This window comes from Danio rerio, chromosome 13, assembly GCF_052040795.2.
Source record: "Danio rerio strain M-AB ecotype USA chromosome 13, GRCz13ab, whole genome shotgun sequence".
In the NCBI taxonomy this organism is placed as follows: Eukaryota; Metazoa; Chordata; class Actinopteri; order Cypriniformes; family Danionidae; genus Danio; species Danio rerio.
Genome location: NC_141033.1, coordinates 26,887,860 through 26,905,410, shown reverse-complemented (window position 1 = coordinate 26,905,410; position 17,551 = coordinate 26,887,860). Strand labels below are relative to the sequence as shown.

General features: G+C 36.3%; 1 protein-coding gene across 3 annotated transcripts; it reads left to right on the top strand.

Moving 5' to 3' along the window:
- The first annotated feature begins 1,435 nt into the window (after positions 1–1,435).
- cep68 (centrosomal protein 68) lies at positions 1,436–16,374 on the top strand. 3 transcript variants are annotated; one of them, XM_087277885.1, is made up of 7 exons: positions 1,460–1,581; positions 4,607–4,989; positions 5,364–6,767; positions 6,850–6,972; positions 8,478–8,574; positions 10,633–10,761; positions 14,599–16,374. In XM_087277885.1, the coding sequence occupies exons 2-7, from the start codon at positions 4,699–4,701 to the stop codon at positions 14,610–14,612; spliced, it is 2,058 nt and encodes a 685-aa protein (XP_087134011.1). In that variant the 5' UTR covers positions 1,460–1,581; positions 4,607–4,698; the 3' UTR covers positions 14,613–16,374.
- Positions 16,375–17,551: the final 1,177 nt, after the last annotated feature.

Genomic DNA, 17,551 nt, shown 5'->3' with positions numbered 1-17,551 from the left:
ATTTCAATAATATTATTGTGATATAAAAATAGTACTATCAAAATGTTCACATGATTTATTTACAATACAGTTTGTAAAATAACATTTTCTGTCTTTTCGTAGGTATATTATATGAGAAACTTGCTTTGTTTACCAAATAAGTGGATCTAACTGGATTTGCAATGTAAACATTAAATAAAAGTTAAAATGTATTATTTTTTATTTCATATATTAAGTTCTTAGTTATGATATTCCTAAAATCATTTAACATAAATCCGTAGGTTTTTTAAAAACAAAATTCTCAGCAGAAATAGCAAAAAATGTCTGCAGATTCTGTCTGGGCCTCATAGGTCTCAAACTCTATTCATGGAGGGCTGCAGCTCTCAGTCTACTTGAGACTACTAAACAGGTGTGAGTTAGAGGTGGTTAAAGCTAAACTATGCAGAGCTACGGCCCTCCAGGAATTGAGTTTGACCATTAGGTAATTTATACTGCTTGCTTTTGGATTATTAATATTGTAAAAATAAAAGTATGAATGAAAAAGTAGTACTTTCTTTGTTACCAACAAAATGCATTAAAACCCATATTGCCAGGGTTTGTACATGTAAATAATAAATTTGTAAATAATGTTGGAGGGTTTGTGATGAAAAGCTAGAATTCAATTATAAATGTACAAATGTAATTAAAATGAAAAAAATATTTCATTTAATTTGAAATAATTTGTTGCATGTTGGTGTGACCTGAGATTGGATGTTTTTCATTTTGATTTAACAAATCAAAACTACAAACTAATCATAAATTGTTTATACAAGAGGTTGAAGATTTCAGATAGATAGTAAAATATTGAGGAAACAGACTAGGCATATCACTGCATATCACACTTTAATCTGATTTTGACCATTTTAAAATCTAACATAATCTTATTATATGTACTTTCTGGATATGTAATCCAGATTACATGTAATCAGTTGATACCAGACAGAATAAAGTAACTAATAAAGTAATTAATTCCTCTGTGGGCCCTGTGGTGTGGGCGCTCCAGGGGGCGCTTAGTTCTCACTGGAGACATTTTAATCATTTAAATCTTTAAATTACATATACAATGTTATGTTACTTTTATCGCGTACTTTAATATCACATGTTTATAGCTATATACGTAAACTAAACCACATACATTTTCATGAAGTCTTTTAAAAGCCTATAATAATAATAGTAATAATCTCAAACGGTTGTGATTGGTCGGATTTGATCAGTGCTGAGAAAAGTAACAGGTATCACATGTCAATGTCTTGTTTCAGCAGTTGTCATTCTGTGGGTCATTTTAGAATATTAACAAAAAGAACTTTGATAAGAGTACCGCCGTGTGCTTCAAAAATAATCTTTTATAAATAAATAAACCGGAGAAACCTTAGCTCGTCCAGTTTTATCTCGCTATTGGCTGTACGCTACAGTTTACGCTGCGTGACCCGCCTCCTGAACTGGTTCCTCCACCGCCTGGATTCCTCAACAGCAGTGTTTTTATTTATTCAGTGTATTCGTTTATCTGTTAAGCATTTGCACGTTGTTCGTTAAGGTATCGAAGGTCTTTCTTCGGTCAAAACGGTATGTAAAAGCAGTTTAATATCTATTACGCAGCAGTGAACGCTAAGTGAAAGTGATGTCGAAAGAGGCGTGAAGCCGCTGCTGTATGACTGCTTTACTGGTTGATAGACTAACGTTACCATAACAATAATTACACTGTGGACTGTTACGGAATGTTCCCAATTAATGTAACTGTTATTCAGTTTTTAATGCGTGTAACTGTATTTGCATTCTTTTTCTGTTCCAAGCAACCCAGTTTCAATTGTGGAAAGTTATTCTGTAGTTTGGTATAAATAGCAGCCACAGGGATATTATTGCATATTGTGCTTTCATTGGGTTAGTAACGTTAACGTAAAACTTTAAATGCACCGCATATGACATTGGTTACGACTTACTGGTTACGACTTACTGTAATTATGGCCCTGTTGAGCGTATCTTTTTGTTGTTTTTCATTGTTCAGCTATTGAATCACAAGTAAGTTATGTTTTGCAATTTCCGTATTTTATATTTGATTCGTTATAACAGTGTTTTCCATAAACAGTATCTCTGTATATAATATACAATCACTGTGTTTTCTCTTGCTAGTTGTTTGATGACCATGTTGCCAAGGTAACTGTCAATCAAGCCTATATGACTTTCTTTTTTCTGATTTGTGTGATATAGTGCCATAGTAACCCACAGGATCAGTCCTAGAACAAAATCTTGGTTGTAACAATTGTAACAGTCTGGTATGTGTCCACAAGTAAAGGGAAATAAAAGTAAAAGGAACTCATGAAGCAGGTTCCGAGATTGTCTTTTGTTTGCAGGCAGGCTATGATTTAAATGTCCTCACGTGATCACCTTTCATGACATGCCATTTTCTGTTGGTAGCCATGGAAACCAGACGCATCAGCCAATCAAATAACTGTCCTGGTCTGGTATTCCACAGAGAAATAGTGGAAGCTGCTTTGTCTGCTCACTGTTGCATTCATTAGAGCTCATCTGACCCATAATCACACTCACAACAGTCACATTATTATTTTACAGCTTATTTTACACTAAGAATTATTGTTATTATTATTTAATTTAGATATAATTATATATGCATGTTTTATTTATTCATTCATTTTCTTTTCGGCTTAGTCCCTTTATTAATCAGGGATCACCACAGCGGAATGAACCACCAACTTATCCAGCATATGTTTTACGCAGTGGATGCCCTTCCAGCTTCAACTCAACACCGGAAATACTCGTACACTCTTACATTCACACTTGTACACTACAGCCAATTTAGCTTATTCAATTCGCTTACAGCACATGTCTTTGGACTGTGGGGGAAAACCGGAGCACCCGGAGGAAACCCACATGAACACGAGAAGAACATGCAAACTCCACACAGAAACACCAACTGACCCAGCCGGGGCTTGAACCAGCGACCTTCTTGCTGTGAGGTTATTGTGCTACCCACTGCGCCACAGTGCTTTTTTTTTTTTTTTTGACAAACATTACAATTTTGCAAACACTAGTCCAAATGAGGGGTTCCTAAACTTTTCAGCCTGTGACCTCCAAAATTACAATGTCAGTGACTCACGAACCCCAATATTCTCTGAGGTGGTTATAACTATATAAACCTTACACACCGGCGCACACATAGGCCCAAGTCTATTCATCATTTAATTTTGGAGAACGCCACTCAGACACCATCCTCCATGTTCGGTTGTGGCCTGTATTTATTTTTGATGTACGTGAGTGCTGTAAAGGTGTCAGAAAGTTTAACCTGGTGCCATAAAATCAATGTGCTGTGCCTTTAATATAACATATTCATCCCAGAGGTCACAAAAAATTGAAAGGTGGATGGCTTTTTATTTCCATGTTGTTTTTTTAATGTTACTATTGTCTTTTTGTATTCTATTTCTGTGGGTTATGGATAAAATATGGTTATCCCAATAGTTGAACCTAATACCAAATATTAAACCTAATAATAAAAAATGATTTTTGGAAATCACAAAGCTACACGCCTCAATGTCCTGTATTCCCCACTTTGGGAGTCACTGGTCTAGATGATAGCCCCAAAATAAAAATAAAAATTAATTCATTCGGAAATTCTAGGTCTCGCAATTTTAAATTGAAACGCATAAACTTTATTATTTGACTAATATTTCAAAAGACATGATTAATTTAATTGAGAATCACATGAATCATCAAATTAGTACTAGCATGAATTGCACTTAAAACTGTGACAACTGAAAACAAAAGAGTTGAGTAGTTTTCATCAATGGATATGATTGTCAATGATTCTCACACTGTTTCAATGATAAACTACTCTGGAGTTCACATTCTGGCTCTGTGAACTGAAACCCTGCCTACTTTCATTTGATTGGCCATCCCAATCATTTTAACATTGACAAGCACTGTTAAACCACTGCAGCAGGCCAGCTGTTAGAGAAAAAAAGTGATAAATATATCAATTTTAGACATTTTTGTCATCTGAGTTTTAAATAATGGAGTTCATAAGGGTAATGTAAAAATGTCAAGCATTGTTGAAGAAAATGGAGTCACGGTGGCGTAGTGGGTAGCACGATCGCCCCACAGCAAGAAGGTCACTTGTTAAAGCCTCGGCTGGGTCAGTTATCATTTCTGTGTGGAGTTTGCATGTTTACCCTGTGTTTGCATGAGTTTCGTCCGTGTGACCGTCCTCCAAAGACATGCTCTATAGGACAGGTCAATTAAATAGGCTAAATTGGCTGTAGTGTATGTGTGTGAAGGAGTGTGCATGTGTGTTTCCCAATGTTGGGTTGCGTCTGAAAGGGCATCCGCTGCATAAAACATATGCTGGATAAGTTGTCAGTTCATTCCGCTGTGGCGACCCCTGGTTAATAAAAGGACTAAGCCGAAGGAAAATGAATGAATGTTGGGGAAAAACTGCTCATTTTAACATCCGCTGGAGACAGAAGATCTTTTTCAATGTTTATGTTGGTTATAGCCCTGTTGTACATTTTTCAGATTAAACTTTTGTACTGCTTTTGCTTATCAGTGTTTAATACACAGTGTGGTTATGACTTCGTAGTTGTCACTGTGACCAAATGAGGAACCACAGAGTCCGGATGTGTTGCTGTGGCTTTTGGAGTTGACAAGGCCTTATCATACACCTCCTCACTGATGGAGAACAAGAACTATGAGAGATGGAAGTCCAGGATCCCGGAGTTCATCCGGAGTGGTCACTCTGGAACTCTCAGTTGCAGAACTGATGAGAGGACAAGGCCTGCAAAAGTCCAGGAGACCAAAGACTCAGACAAAGAGAGGAGTGGCAGCAAAAAGACAGTCACCTTGGCACCTGTTTCCAGGTATATGACGGATAAAAGCCTCTATACCATGAGAAAACCACTGATCTCTACACAATATCAGATGCCCATCCTGAAGAACTCCCTCACACATGAAGACTCAGAGAGGGTAAGAATCTAATGATGTTTTAATGAGTAGAGTTTACTTCCAGTTTGTAACTAACGAAAACAGGTTCAAATTTTCAGATTCACGAACAAACTTTTGTAAACAATTTTTTTATTTTTATTAAATCAGTCATTGAGATTTATGAATTTGTTTCAAACTTGCATGTGAAATCATTCAAACGATATTGTGATAGTGAAGACTGGAGTGACAACTGCTCAAAATCCATCATAGTCGTCATAGATAAAATTAAAAACATGAAAACAGTATTAAACTTTGACAATATTTCACAATAAATGCAACCTTGTTTTGTTCGAGTCTTCTTTCTTGTTTTCCAGGATTTCCTATTAACCATTTTCAACTTCTGTTGATTTCCTCAGATCAGTTACAAAGCAGATACCTCTAAAGAAAAGGACAAAGGTCTACCCACGCAGCCGTTCAGAAGTATTAAAGAAGTTTCTCCATGTTATAAATCCTCTCCACCATTATCAAAAGATGACCTTGATTCTTCCATGAACATGTCGGACCTCAAAGGGTGGTCATTTGACGAGGATACTATTTTTAACACTTCAGCTGACAAACGCAGTCTGTCCAGTCCGCCCTCTGCTTTTCTGAGCCTGACAGCACCTCCAGTGCCTAAGTGGACATCAAGTCCTAAAAGCACTTCTCGCATGTCCAATCATATGTCTCATTTGAAGACAAATGTAAGAACTAGAGCAGGTGAGATTATGGATAGAGGAAGAGATTCTCTTATTAACACCGGATCTTCTCAGTATTACAATAAGAATCATCCACATGGGTTCAAACACATGTCAGCTTACCAGACCAACTATTGGGCCTGTGCCATCCCCAGCTCCATGCCACCATCCCCAAACCGCAAATCCCCAAGCTGGGACCCTGACAAGGAATACCAAGAGCTCCTGGACTACACGTACCCTCTGAGACCCAACATGAACAGCACATGGAGATCATCAGCGGTGGATCATCACTTGAGAACCGATCCGCTGTTACAAGACTCAGGCATAGAGTTGGACCGCTTTTGCAGCTCTTCCAGCTTGTCTTGCTTAGATCTGTCCTATACAGGGACTCGGCGACGTAGCCCAAGAACAAGCCAAAAGCTTGAATTTCGACCTCTAAACCAATCACATTCAAAGTCCTCAGATGGCATCCTGTCCAGTAGTCTATACTCCTCAATTGACAAAGTTGGGTTGTCCTTTGAAAGCCTTGACTGTGATGCAAAGTCAAGGGGTCACTATCGTAAATGGGGTGTCTTTTCGACATATGGATCAGCCCCTACTTTTATTAGATCAACACGCATCCTTCCCCGTCCTTTTTTGCAGGATGATTTAGACGAAGAGTTTCTTCGCCTACCAGATCAGCTACAGGAACTTCAGGAGCTTTCACAGCAGCTGAGGGACATTAGTGACCACATGAGCCAACCGGTCATCACTAGCTGGGAATCTCTGGAGAGTGAGATGACCTCCGTCAGATCACCAACGGTTCAAGGAATGCAGGAACCATTGGTGGAAGAAAAGTGTGATGAAAATCCTAGATCCCAGAGAGAATCTGTTCCTGATGTTTCTCTCACACACCAGGACCATTTACTGAAAACAGAGGAGCCTCCTACCAGTATCCAGATGATTAGCCAAGACGTGAATAGGAACAACTTGAGGGAAGTGGAAGCTATTATGGATCAGCTGAGGGGGTTGTCAGTATCTGAGCTTCAGAGGACAATGCAAACAGATGAAAATGAGACCAAAGAGTCACTAATGCAGCACATACAGGTGAGTAGAAGTTTCTGATGTGCATTACAACGTTCTGAAATGGAGGGAAATGTTTGATAACTGTTAGATGCTTTCTCTATAGGCATTTTGCTCAAACCTAGAAGTGCTGATTAAGTGGCTGCACAAGGTGGTAGAGAAAGTAGAGCTTCTTTCTCCACCCACGGTTGATCTGGAGAGTGTTAAATCCTCCTTGGCTGATTACAAGGTTTGTAAACAACACCAATATTCCAATGTTACCATAGATTTTTATTTAAAGAAAACAATACTGTATGTTTGTTTAGCAAGGATGCAGTAAAATGATCAAAAGTGACAGTTAAGACATGTGTAATTTTTAATTAAATGCTGTTTTTAATACTTTCCTTTAATAAAAGAATCCTGAAAATTAGTTTAAGGGTTTCCAACGAGCACCAAATCAGCATATTAGATTGCTTTCTGATGAATCTTATTACTGCCTAGAAAATGAATGTGCAGGTAAACAGCTAAGGAAGCCCTACAGTTGGAGATAACCCAATGTAAAATGTCTGTGTCTTATGTTAAACCTGCTTTGAATCTATATATTAATGATTAAATAATGATTAAAATATGATTTTAAAAATAGACACAGGGCAACGCAGTGGCGCAGTAGGTAGTGCTTTCGCCTCACAGCAAGAAGGTCACTGGTTCGAGCCTTAGCTGGGTCAGTTGGCGTTTCTGTGGGGATTTTGCATGTTCTCCCTGTGTTCGCATGGGTTTCCTCTGAATGTTCCGGTTTCCCCCACAGTCCAAAACTTGCGGTATAGGTGAATTAGGTAGACTAAATTGTCCGTAGTGTATGAGTGTGTGTGGATGTTTTCTCAGAGATGGGTTGCGGCTGGAAGGGCATCCACTGTGTAAAAACATGCTGGATAAGTTGGTGGTTCATTCCGCTGTGGCGACCCCAGATTAATAAAGGGACTGACCCGAAAAGAAAATGAATGAATGAAAATAGACACAAGTTGACACAAGTGGCGTAGTGGTTAGTGTGTCGACACTTGGCACTCCACTCAAGTCTTACACACTCATATTTATTGAAAGGGGAAGAAAAACCTATTTGTGACTTGTGTAAGAATATCCTGACGATAAAACATTTTAATAGATTATGTATTTTTAAATGAAATTAGAGAATGTTTTTATTTAGGAATTCAAGATTTTAAAGAAAATTCTGGAGGAATTTCAGAATATTTATCATTAATCAAATGGTTATTTAATGTTTAGATTGTTAATGACTCTTTTCAGTGTTGTTGTTATTTGTATGTTTTTTGTACAATGAATGTTTATTAGGAAACTGATATGATTGCATGTTATACATTTTATATAGGTTTTGTCATGAATATAGCCAATGCTGCTCAGATGGCATAAAAAAAAAAACGAAATAAATAAATATTACAGTCAAGACTGGACTAATGATTGCTGAAATTGTGGCTTTACCATTACAAGTATAATTTACATTTTTAAATGTGATAAATGTCATGTTAATATGTAGTAATATTTAACATTTTTATGGTTAATTTAATGACTATATTAATATACTTTATCAAATGATTAGTGTTGGTGAGTATAAAATACCTTTTCTTTTTCTCACTAACCCAAGCTTTTGAAAAGCTGTGTACATTCAACCCTTGTAACAATGTTAGTTTTATGAACTTTATTTCACATGAAGAAAATATATAAAAGGTTTGTAATATTTTTCAGGATGTTCAGGAGGAAGTTCAAGCTCATAAGCCCCTCACAACAGATGTCCTGCAGACTGGAGAGATGCTTTTGCATTGCATGAATTCAGCCTCTCCATGTAAGTCTTATTAAAGTAAAATAAAGTAAGAACATTTTTAAAGGGCTCATGAACTACTACAACATTCTATACATCAATACAACTTTACATCCATATCAAGTATACATCTTTTATTTTCAGTCTCTCCAAAGAGCCTGCATAACACTGCGTCTTGTTAAATAATTAATTTGGGGGAAATAAAGTGAACACCCTTTTCTCATGTGACAATGAATCCAGAAGGTGACAGTACCCTGATTGTAAACTAATTGCTGTTTTGTTTTGGACATGTGAGTGAGGATAAAGAGACAATTATCACATATATATTACATTAACTTTTTTTATCTCTAGCCACTGTGGCTATTAGATTTCCAACATTGCTAGCCACACACAATTTTCGCTAACTAATTTTGATGTTGGGAAAATATTTTTTATGCATACATTTTGAATTTATAATGACTTGATTTAGATCTTGTGTCCACATGCCTCTTCATTCAGTTCACTTTTTGTGTTGTGTATGATCTTGCTCAGTGAGCATGAGCAAATTGGTTGATCTTTCATAGTGTTGCTATTAGATTTTATTTCACATGACTTTTCAGGGCTCCAATATTAAGTATTTACCAAATTTTTCTTTGACCACACCAAAAATAAATAGATAATTATTTCTTAGCCATACATTTCAAATTATCTGTCAAAATAAGCAAAATATAGCTATATACATGCCATTTTTATTCAGCAAAACTTTTCTTAAAACAAAACCAAAAAACTTATTGTGATGTATCTAAAAGTATGCACATTCTATGTCCTGGCTAAAGGTCTTATATCACCAGTTAACTACACATAAATGAGGAGTTAATCTCATTAAAGCAATGTTATTGTAAACAATGATAATCAAACCATATTAACAAAAATAACTGTAAGCAAAAGAAAGCAGGTGAAAAACATACAGTGTGTGATAATTGAAGGATGATTACGAACACATGGTTAACGTCAGGCCTGTTAATAATCTGTTCAAATAATGGTGAAAGTGAAAGCAGTAACCACTGCTGCTTACAAAAAATCTGGAGCTGTTGAAAGCAGCAGGACTGTGGGTACACGAGCATCACTTTTGTCCAGTCTATTTTAAAGAGAACCGTTTGCACTAGTTGCCTTTTCAGGCATGGTTTCTTCGCACAAAGGAACAGGAGTGTGCACGCTTTTTAAACAGTCGCGCGCATCACATTACCTGTGTGAGTGATCATCCTTTCATTAGGTATTCATCTGCTTTTTTTTTGCTCACGCGAACAATTATTTTTGCCTGTCCTGCTGCTTCTTGATTCTTGATTCTAAGCAGCCATCCTTATTGTCCCTGCTTAAAAAAAATACAATTTAAAAATTATTTCCAACCGGCCAAAGTGGCTAGTGGGGGTGTCTGTCTAACCTGCCACAGCTGAAATCCACCGGAAGTTGACGGGTTGGCGGGCGTTAATGTCAAGCCCTGGCAAGGATGTAGAAGTGGGAGTTGATATTCTTTTGCATGGGGGTGGCTTCATCAAACTATTACATCATACTTGGGCAAAATCAGAAATGTTGTTTTAGCTGCTTGGTTTAGACAGATGAAGAAACGTTAAAGGTTTTTGTAATAAAAGAGAATCAAATCTGCTGTTTTGAATGTAGAATGAGCACAACAGCATTGAACTGAAGTGAAGGGACAGCGGCATTTTGTTACTTAGCCCTAAATAGGGGCTAAAAAAAAAAAAGTAAAATAAAATAATAAATTAGATGAAATATTACAATTGTTTTTATCCTGTAAAGTATTCCCTCTTTGTTTTTTGATCAGTTTGTATACTTGCACAAGCGTCTACAGCCTTTTAGTTTTGGACATGTTGTTGTTCAGTGTAACCCAATACTCGGATTCACATTGGACAGAAACAGGAAACGCTCTGCTTGGAGAACTCGGCCATGCATGCATAAATTAGAGAGCCGTGCTGTTACCTAGCATGCTCCATTTCTGCATTCACATGATTGGTTTTGTCAACACATCAGTAGTCTTTTGGTTTTTTCACGCTGCTGCTAATGTAATTTTCTATTTTGATTCCTCAGTTCTAAAAGACACACTGATGCTGATTGAGCGCCAGTCTCACACACTGGAAATCCACTCTGAGTATCTTTTCTCCTCTATTCTGTCAGCCATGGACTGCCTCACTGATCCCACATCTGAGGAATCTTCAGGTAAATAATCTGCTGTTATTTATAGCGCCCTCTAGTGTCAGCTCTGGGGTATAAATCTAGAAATAAATGGAAATTGTGCTGAAGTAATGACCACGTAGTAGTTTACATCACACTCACATGTAAGAACCCAGCAGGATTTTTTTCCCATTGTTTTGAATTTCGACACATTTTGATCATCATTATATTGTTCTCAAATGAACACCGCATTAAGCAGAAGAGTTTACATTTGCTATTAGGGTGTGTTTGGTCAGTCAGATCACTGACCAAAGTAGATTAAGGAGACACATTTATGTTTACACCTGTTTATTCTACTTCTACTGTAGAATACTTCTACTGTTTATGTACTTATTTCTTCTTTAATTTATGTTGTCCACTTGTGTTTGGATCAGTAAAAAATATAAACACAGGGTTCCCACATGTCCTGGAAAATCTGGGGTCCGTTTCAGAAAGCAGGTTAAGTGAAAACTTTGAGTATGCCATACTCTGTTATCATTGCATCCTGTTAATGTACAATAACGAGGTGCAAATATAGTATGTATTGTATCTGCCAGTGTAAGTACTTACAACTTACATCTAATTAATACTTGCACTTGCTGAAAAGGACTGCATGCTATAGGGGAATTATACCAACTTACATCACACGGGTTCAACCACGCATATCGGTTGCAAAAAAAGACCGGTTGCAATACCAAACATGTAATGTTGTGCGGTAGGATGCCAAAATAGAAAGCTTAAATTAAAAAAAAAAAAGCTTAAATTTTACCGTACACCACATGGCTTTTAATGCCAATCGCAGACGTCTTTGGCTAACAGCCATCAGAAGAGCTGAATGGAGTGAGGACCCAATTAGAAATGCTGGACTCTGCAGTTCTTATTTTATATCAGGTAAGTTCACGCTATGCTAGATCATACACATTACTCGTTTTTGATTGCAGCATTGATTTCAGCAAAAACTGTTAAATATGGTGAATTAAACTGCGGACACTAAATGCTTAGAGTGAAATGTAAAAATCTAAGTTCACACACCCTGTCGTACAGGAGCAGTTCTCTGTCAGAATGCAGTTGTTTTGCTTGTTGATGATTACCCAGGCCTTGTACAGTTCAGTTTTTTTTTCCTTGTCTTTGGCTAGGCTGAACCTCGGTTTTTAGCACTACAAAGTTTTGCATCTGGGTCTTCATGGAAAATAATTTCTTGCACATGACCACACAGAACAAAATTGTAGACATCCAAAGACTTGTAGACCTTTAACTTCTCTCCTGTAAAATCACCAGATACATGATAGTTGTATATATTTCGGGCTAGACGCACTTAGGAGGGTGCTATTGCAAATGGACCTGTCACTTTACGCCGCTCACTTTAAAGTTCATTTTGCAGAATAACTGTGCTTATCACTGTTTGACAAGCTGTTATAATATGCTGAAAGCATTATGTAAATAATTAATATAATTCGTAATTAATATAACTTATCTCTAATACAAAAACAAACTCTGTACTGCATCGGATGTCATTCCCCTTGCTATAAATGCTAGCGCTCCCATTTTTTTTCTTCCTCCTCGATGTGCACACATTCTGAATGTATACAAACCTGTAATTCACCAATAGAACACAGTTGAATTCAGAATTATTAGCCCCACCATTATTTATTATTTATTTTTTTTCCAAATGATGTTCAACAGAGCAAGGAAATTTTCACAGTATGTCTGATAATATTTTTTCTTCAGGAGAAAGTCTTACTTGTTTTATTTCGGCCAGAATAAAAGCAGTTTTTAGTTTTTTTAAACCATTTTAAGGTCATTTTATTAGCCCCTTGACCATTCATAAGGTCAGATTATTACCCCTTTTAAACTACATATATTTTCGATAGTGTACAGAACAAACCATCGTTATACAATAACTTGCCTAAATTACCCTAACCTGCCTAGGTTACCTAATTAACCTAGTTAAGCCTTTAAATGTCACTTTAAGCTGTATAGAAGTGTCTTGAAAAATATCTAGTAAAATATTATGTACTGTCATCATGGCAAAGATAAAATAAATCAGTTATTAGGAATGAGTTATTAAAACTATTATGCTTAGAAATGTGTTAAAAAAATTCTTCACTTCGTTAAACAGAAATTGGGGAAAAAATTGTTGGCAGGTCATTTGCAAAAGAAAAAAACACTTACATTTTTATTTTATATTTTTGCCCATGGGATACTGAAGTAAATCGTTCAATAACCATTTTGCCAGTTTTCATCTCCGATATTATATCAGATTTAGAATTAAACTGATCTCATATGCAGACATCCTATTGCCGGTTGCCTTTGCCATGTTAAATCATAATACCAAAGCTCCGCTGATCATGTCTTTTCATAGTCATGGTGTTAGTGCTGAAATCAGAGTTGACTGATCTAAAAATACTAAAAACTCAGTGTTTCATATCTTAGTGATCAAGTTTAAACTTAAAGTTGGCAGAACCTCCTTATTGAAACGGACCCTTTGAAATGAAGAGGGTTGTTTTCCAGTCATTTCAATTCAACTCATCTTTATTTCTATAGTGCTTTTACAAAGTAGATTGTGTCAAAGCAGCTTAACATTGAAGATTATAGTAGATTGAAACTGTGTCAGTCCAGTTTTCAGACAGCCGTGAGGAACAAACTTCACCAATTGACGAAAGTGAAGAAAAAAAAAAAAAACTTTGAGAGAAACCAGGCTCAGTTGGTCATGGAAATGACCTGAAAATTGATAAAAAAAAAGGTCAAATGTCTTTGAAAATACAGAAAACAACAGAGTGAGGATTATTTCAAGTTGTAATTTTTCAGTTTGTAATAACTTAAGCAGAAACTTTGAAGGAAAATGAACTTTTCTGACATACTGTGGCTGCAGCAGGTGCATTGATATTACACAGATTCTAATTAGTGTAGGCCTTAGTGTTGGGACTATTTTCAGGTGCTGCGTAATATCATTGCGCCTGCTACTGGCATTTTATCGCTGCAAAGTTCATTGGTTATTATGCCAGAATGCGCATATAGTTTCATTTCACCTTTTCATTTGCGGTCAGTGTTAGAACACAATGTAACTACAGAAGAGTTAAGCTTTAAACATGAAAATTATTGAAACTCTTTGGGTGAGATGCTATTGGTCTAATCCGATTTAATAATCTATACTAAGCTAAGCTAAAACTGGTTCCACCAAACCACAATTTTGCCCCAAAACAACGTCATACCTTTATGACCTTATTGGAATCACTAAAAAGTAGCATAGGAACGATGTTGTTTTCAACCTAGCAGAATAATTCACACGGGCTCCCTCAAGATTTTCCTACAGGCTTTTCCAATGGCTTATTTAAATGTATGCCTATTATAATGTGGAGCTTTAATACTTTGCTCTAAATTAAACACTGATATCAAAAACACACATTTGACGCTGTTTATGTGTATTTAACAAAAAAAAAAAACTGTTTCTAATAAGCCTATAGATAAGATAACTGTTAATGTGTATTTAACAAAAAAAAAAAAAACTGTTTCTAATAAGCCTATAGATAAGATAACTGTTAATGTGTATTTAACAAAAAAAAAAAAAAACTTGTTTCTAATAAGCCTCTACATAAGATAATTCGGTGTGTGAGTCTGTGGAGTTTATATTGTACAACAAAACTTTGTCGTATTGTGGATTTCTGATGAACACAGACCTTATTTGATAAACCCATCATAATGGGAAAATATTGAGGGAACCAATTGGTATTACACTTTCTGGCTTTGTTCTGTATCTTTGCTCACATATAGACTCATTTATGCCCTCGACTGATTCTATTATTAAAAATGCCATATCATGCTTTTCTGGCTTTTTCTCCACAGAAGTGATTTCCTGAGAATTACCAGGATTCTGGAAATGTGAAGGCCTGGTCTGCTTACTGTCCTCACTACTTGACTCGCACAGCAGTTATCTTTGTTTTATACAGTTATCACGTTTACTGTCCAGAAGTGGTGTTTTTTGCTAATCACAAGCTTGTGTTATCTGTCGCAACATATTTTCACTTTACACTTTGAATACGAGCTTGTGAGTTGTGATTGTTTAACATTTTATAATACATATTTGTGTCGCATCTTCAAAATTGTCCTGAGATTATCTAATTTATTAATAATGTTCAGCTCTGCAGAAGAGGTGCACAGACATGGTGCCAATCGTGAGTGTGATCTCAGGTTATTAGCCATTAAGTTTTAATGGAGGCCAGTGCAGCCTTCATTAGCATCTCTGCGGCTTTAGTTTCCCTTCTGTGCCTCAAACATATATTGTATTTTCCAACTGATGAATAGCGGGATTGTTTTCTTTGCTGAATATACAGGTTATTTATCAGATGAGTGTTCATTATATCTCTATGTCCTATTGTGGTAAAGAGAAATTTCATCCAAAACTTTAATTCCTGTCATCATTTACTTGCTTTTATTATGATTTTCTTCTCTTTGCACCAAAGAACAGATTTTGAATTTCTGGCAACCAAGTCAAAGGTTACCAACATTTTTCAGTTTCTGTTTTTATTCAAAAGAAACAAAAATAATGCATGTTTAAAATATTAGAGGATAAATAAATGTTGACATACATTTAAGGCTGAACTATCTCTTTGGTTTGAAAAATAAAACTCTACAATACTGAAATAAGTTCTACTGCACCGTTATAAATGCTGGGTTCTACACAAAACTTTCATGCTGTCCCAACACAAATCAATTAAGTTAATCGTTTTTACAAATTTAAGTGGATTAAACATAAAACTATTAAAGTTGCCCCAAAAGAAATGTAAGAATTGTGTTTTTTCAACTCATTTTAAATAAGTATCTTCAGATCACGCAGCAAAATGGTGTTTTTTTTCCCAATGTTTTGTTATATTTTTATTTACAAACATTTATAGACTCTTGATTCAAGATTAACTTACTTTGAAAGTCAACAAGTTGATACATATTTAAATTTATTTGCATATTCTATTGACATTTGTAATTGTTTTAAATGTAAAATTAAATTAACATTCTCAATGAAATTTTTTCAAAAAACCAAACTTCATTTTTCATCTTAAATGAATCTTAAATTAATGATGTTTAGATATTTGTATTGACATTTTTAAATAGTTTGCAATCAACTTTTAATGCTAGATTCAAAACTTTCAACTATTTCTACTTCACCTTATATGGCCCTAAATTGTGGAATGCCAAATTAAAGGGGCATTTACTATTTACTATACTATATTTACTAAGTAAATTTTGCCAACAATGTTGAAAATTGAAAGTACCAAAACATACATCCACAACCCAACACGATCTTGCCCATTTTTTTTTAAACACTGCTATAGTTAGACACGCCCCTGATTGCTGATTGGCTGCAACTATGTTTGAAACTGCATACCATCAGTACATCACTACTATTTTTACTTTTTGACAAAGTAAAAACTGAAATATACTCAATGCAAGTCATTTAAGCTGGATGAATTTGACATCAATTGAACAAAAACCTTGAGGCAGAATGTTTTGGAGACGTTAAGCTGCAGAGATCATGTCAACATGCACAGACTGATGCGTAACTGTTTTTGCATTGACAAGAATGTCCTTTTTAACAATAAACTTCTTTTTGATACTTAATAAAAACATTGTTTTGTTTATATTTTGTTTAGGTATCAATAAGGATAATTAGTAATTTTGCATTTCAAGAATTTCCAAGTAGGTATCGCTGCAGCCCGGAGACCTCCAAGTGGGAGGGACTTAAACCACAAGTAGGTTGGGTTTAGGTCAGGGGTGTCCAAACTTGGTCCCGGAGGGCCGGTGTCCGGCTGAGTTTAGCTCTAACTTGCTTCGACACACCTGTTTGGAAGTTTTTAGTATATCTAGTAAAAGCTTGATTAACTGGTTCAGCTGTGTTTGATTAGGGTTGGAGCTGAACTCTCCAGGATACCGGCCCTCCAGGATCGAGTTTGGACTCCCCTGCTTTAGGTGGAGCAGATATTAATAAAACACATCAGGTTACTGTGAGGTTAGGTTTAGGATTGGGGTAGGTGTAGACGTTAATAAAACACAACTGATTACTGTGAGGTTGGGGTAGGTGTAGACCAGGAAAGTAAAATTCCATTGCTGGAGGGCCACTGCCCAGCACAGTTTAGTTCCAACCCTAATTAAACACACCTGATCAAACTTATTAACTCCTTCAGGCTTTGAAACCTACAGGGAAAGCTACGGTCACACTTGACTTTTCTCCCCATAGACTTCCATTCATACGCACACGAATGCGCCAGACCAGAAACGCAGGGTCATTCGTTAAGTTTCGCAGTTCGCTGTGGTGCAAAGTTCAAGCTCTGACCTGCAAAATTGCATCACTTGACTGCGTGAGACCTATCGAGGATCAAAACATGACCTCTCTGGACAGAAATTTAAAACATGGAGCAATCGCTCGCTTTTTTAATGTTTAATCTTGTTTAATCCCGCCCCTTTTCGCAGCGTCGTACGACAGATTTTCGCACACACAAACTCTAGTGTGACCGCAGCTCAAGTGTGTTGGAGCAGGGTTAGAACTAAACTGCGCAGGGCTGCGGCCCTCCAGGAATTGAGTTTGACATCCCTGGTGTAGACATTCATAAAGCACAATAGTGGACTCTGTGTCATGTACAAGACATTAAATAAATAAAACTCCAGGTTTGTACAGCTCACTTGGAGTTGAAGTGCCATCCACTTGGAGCTTGCTCAGACCTTCATTTATACCCTTTTTAGAATTTTAAGCATGCACAGTTACAGAAATTACCATTCATGCAAACTGAATCAGTGTAAAAATAGG

Excerpts from the sequence above, each read along its gene's own strand:
- cep68 (XM_087277885.1), top strand. The coding sequence starts at position 4,699 with ATGGAGAACAAGAACTATGAGAGATGGAAGTCCAGGATCCCGGAGTTC. Across the intron at positions 6,768-6,849 it reads CACTAATGCAGCACATACAG|GCATTTTGCTCAAACCTAGA; the intron begins GTGAGTAGAAGT and ends CTTTCTCTATAG. Across the intron at positions 6,973-8,477 it reads CCTCCTTGGCTGATTACAAG|GATGTTCAGGAGGAAGTTCA; the intron begins GTTTGTAAACAA and ends AATATTTTTCAG.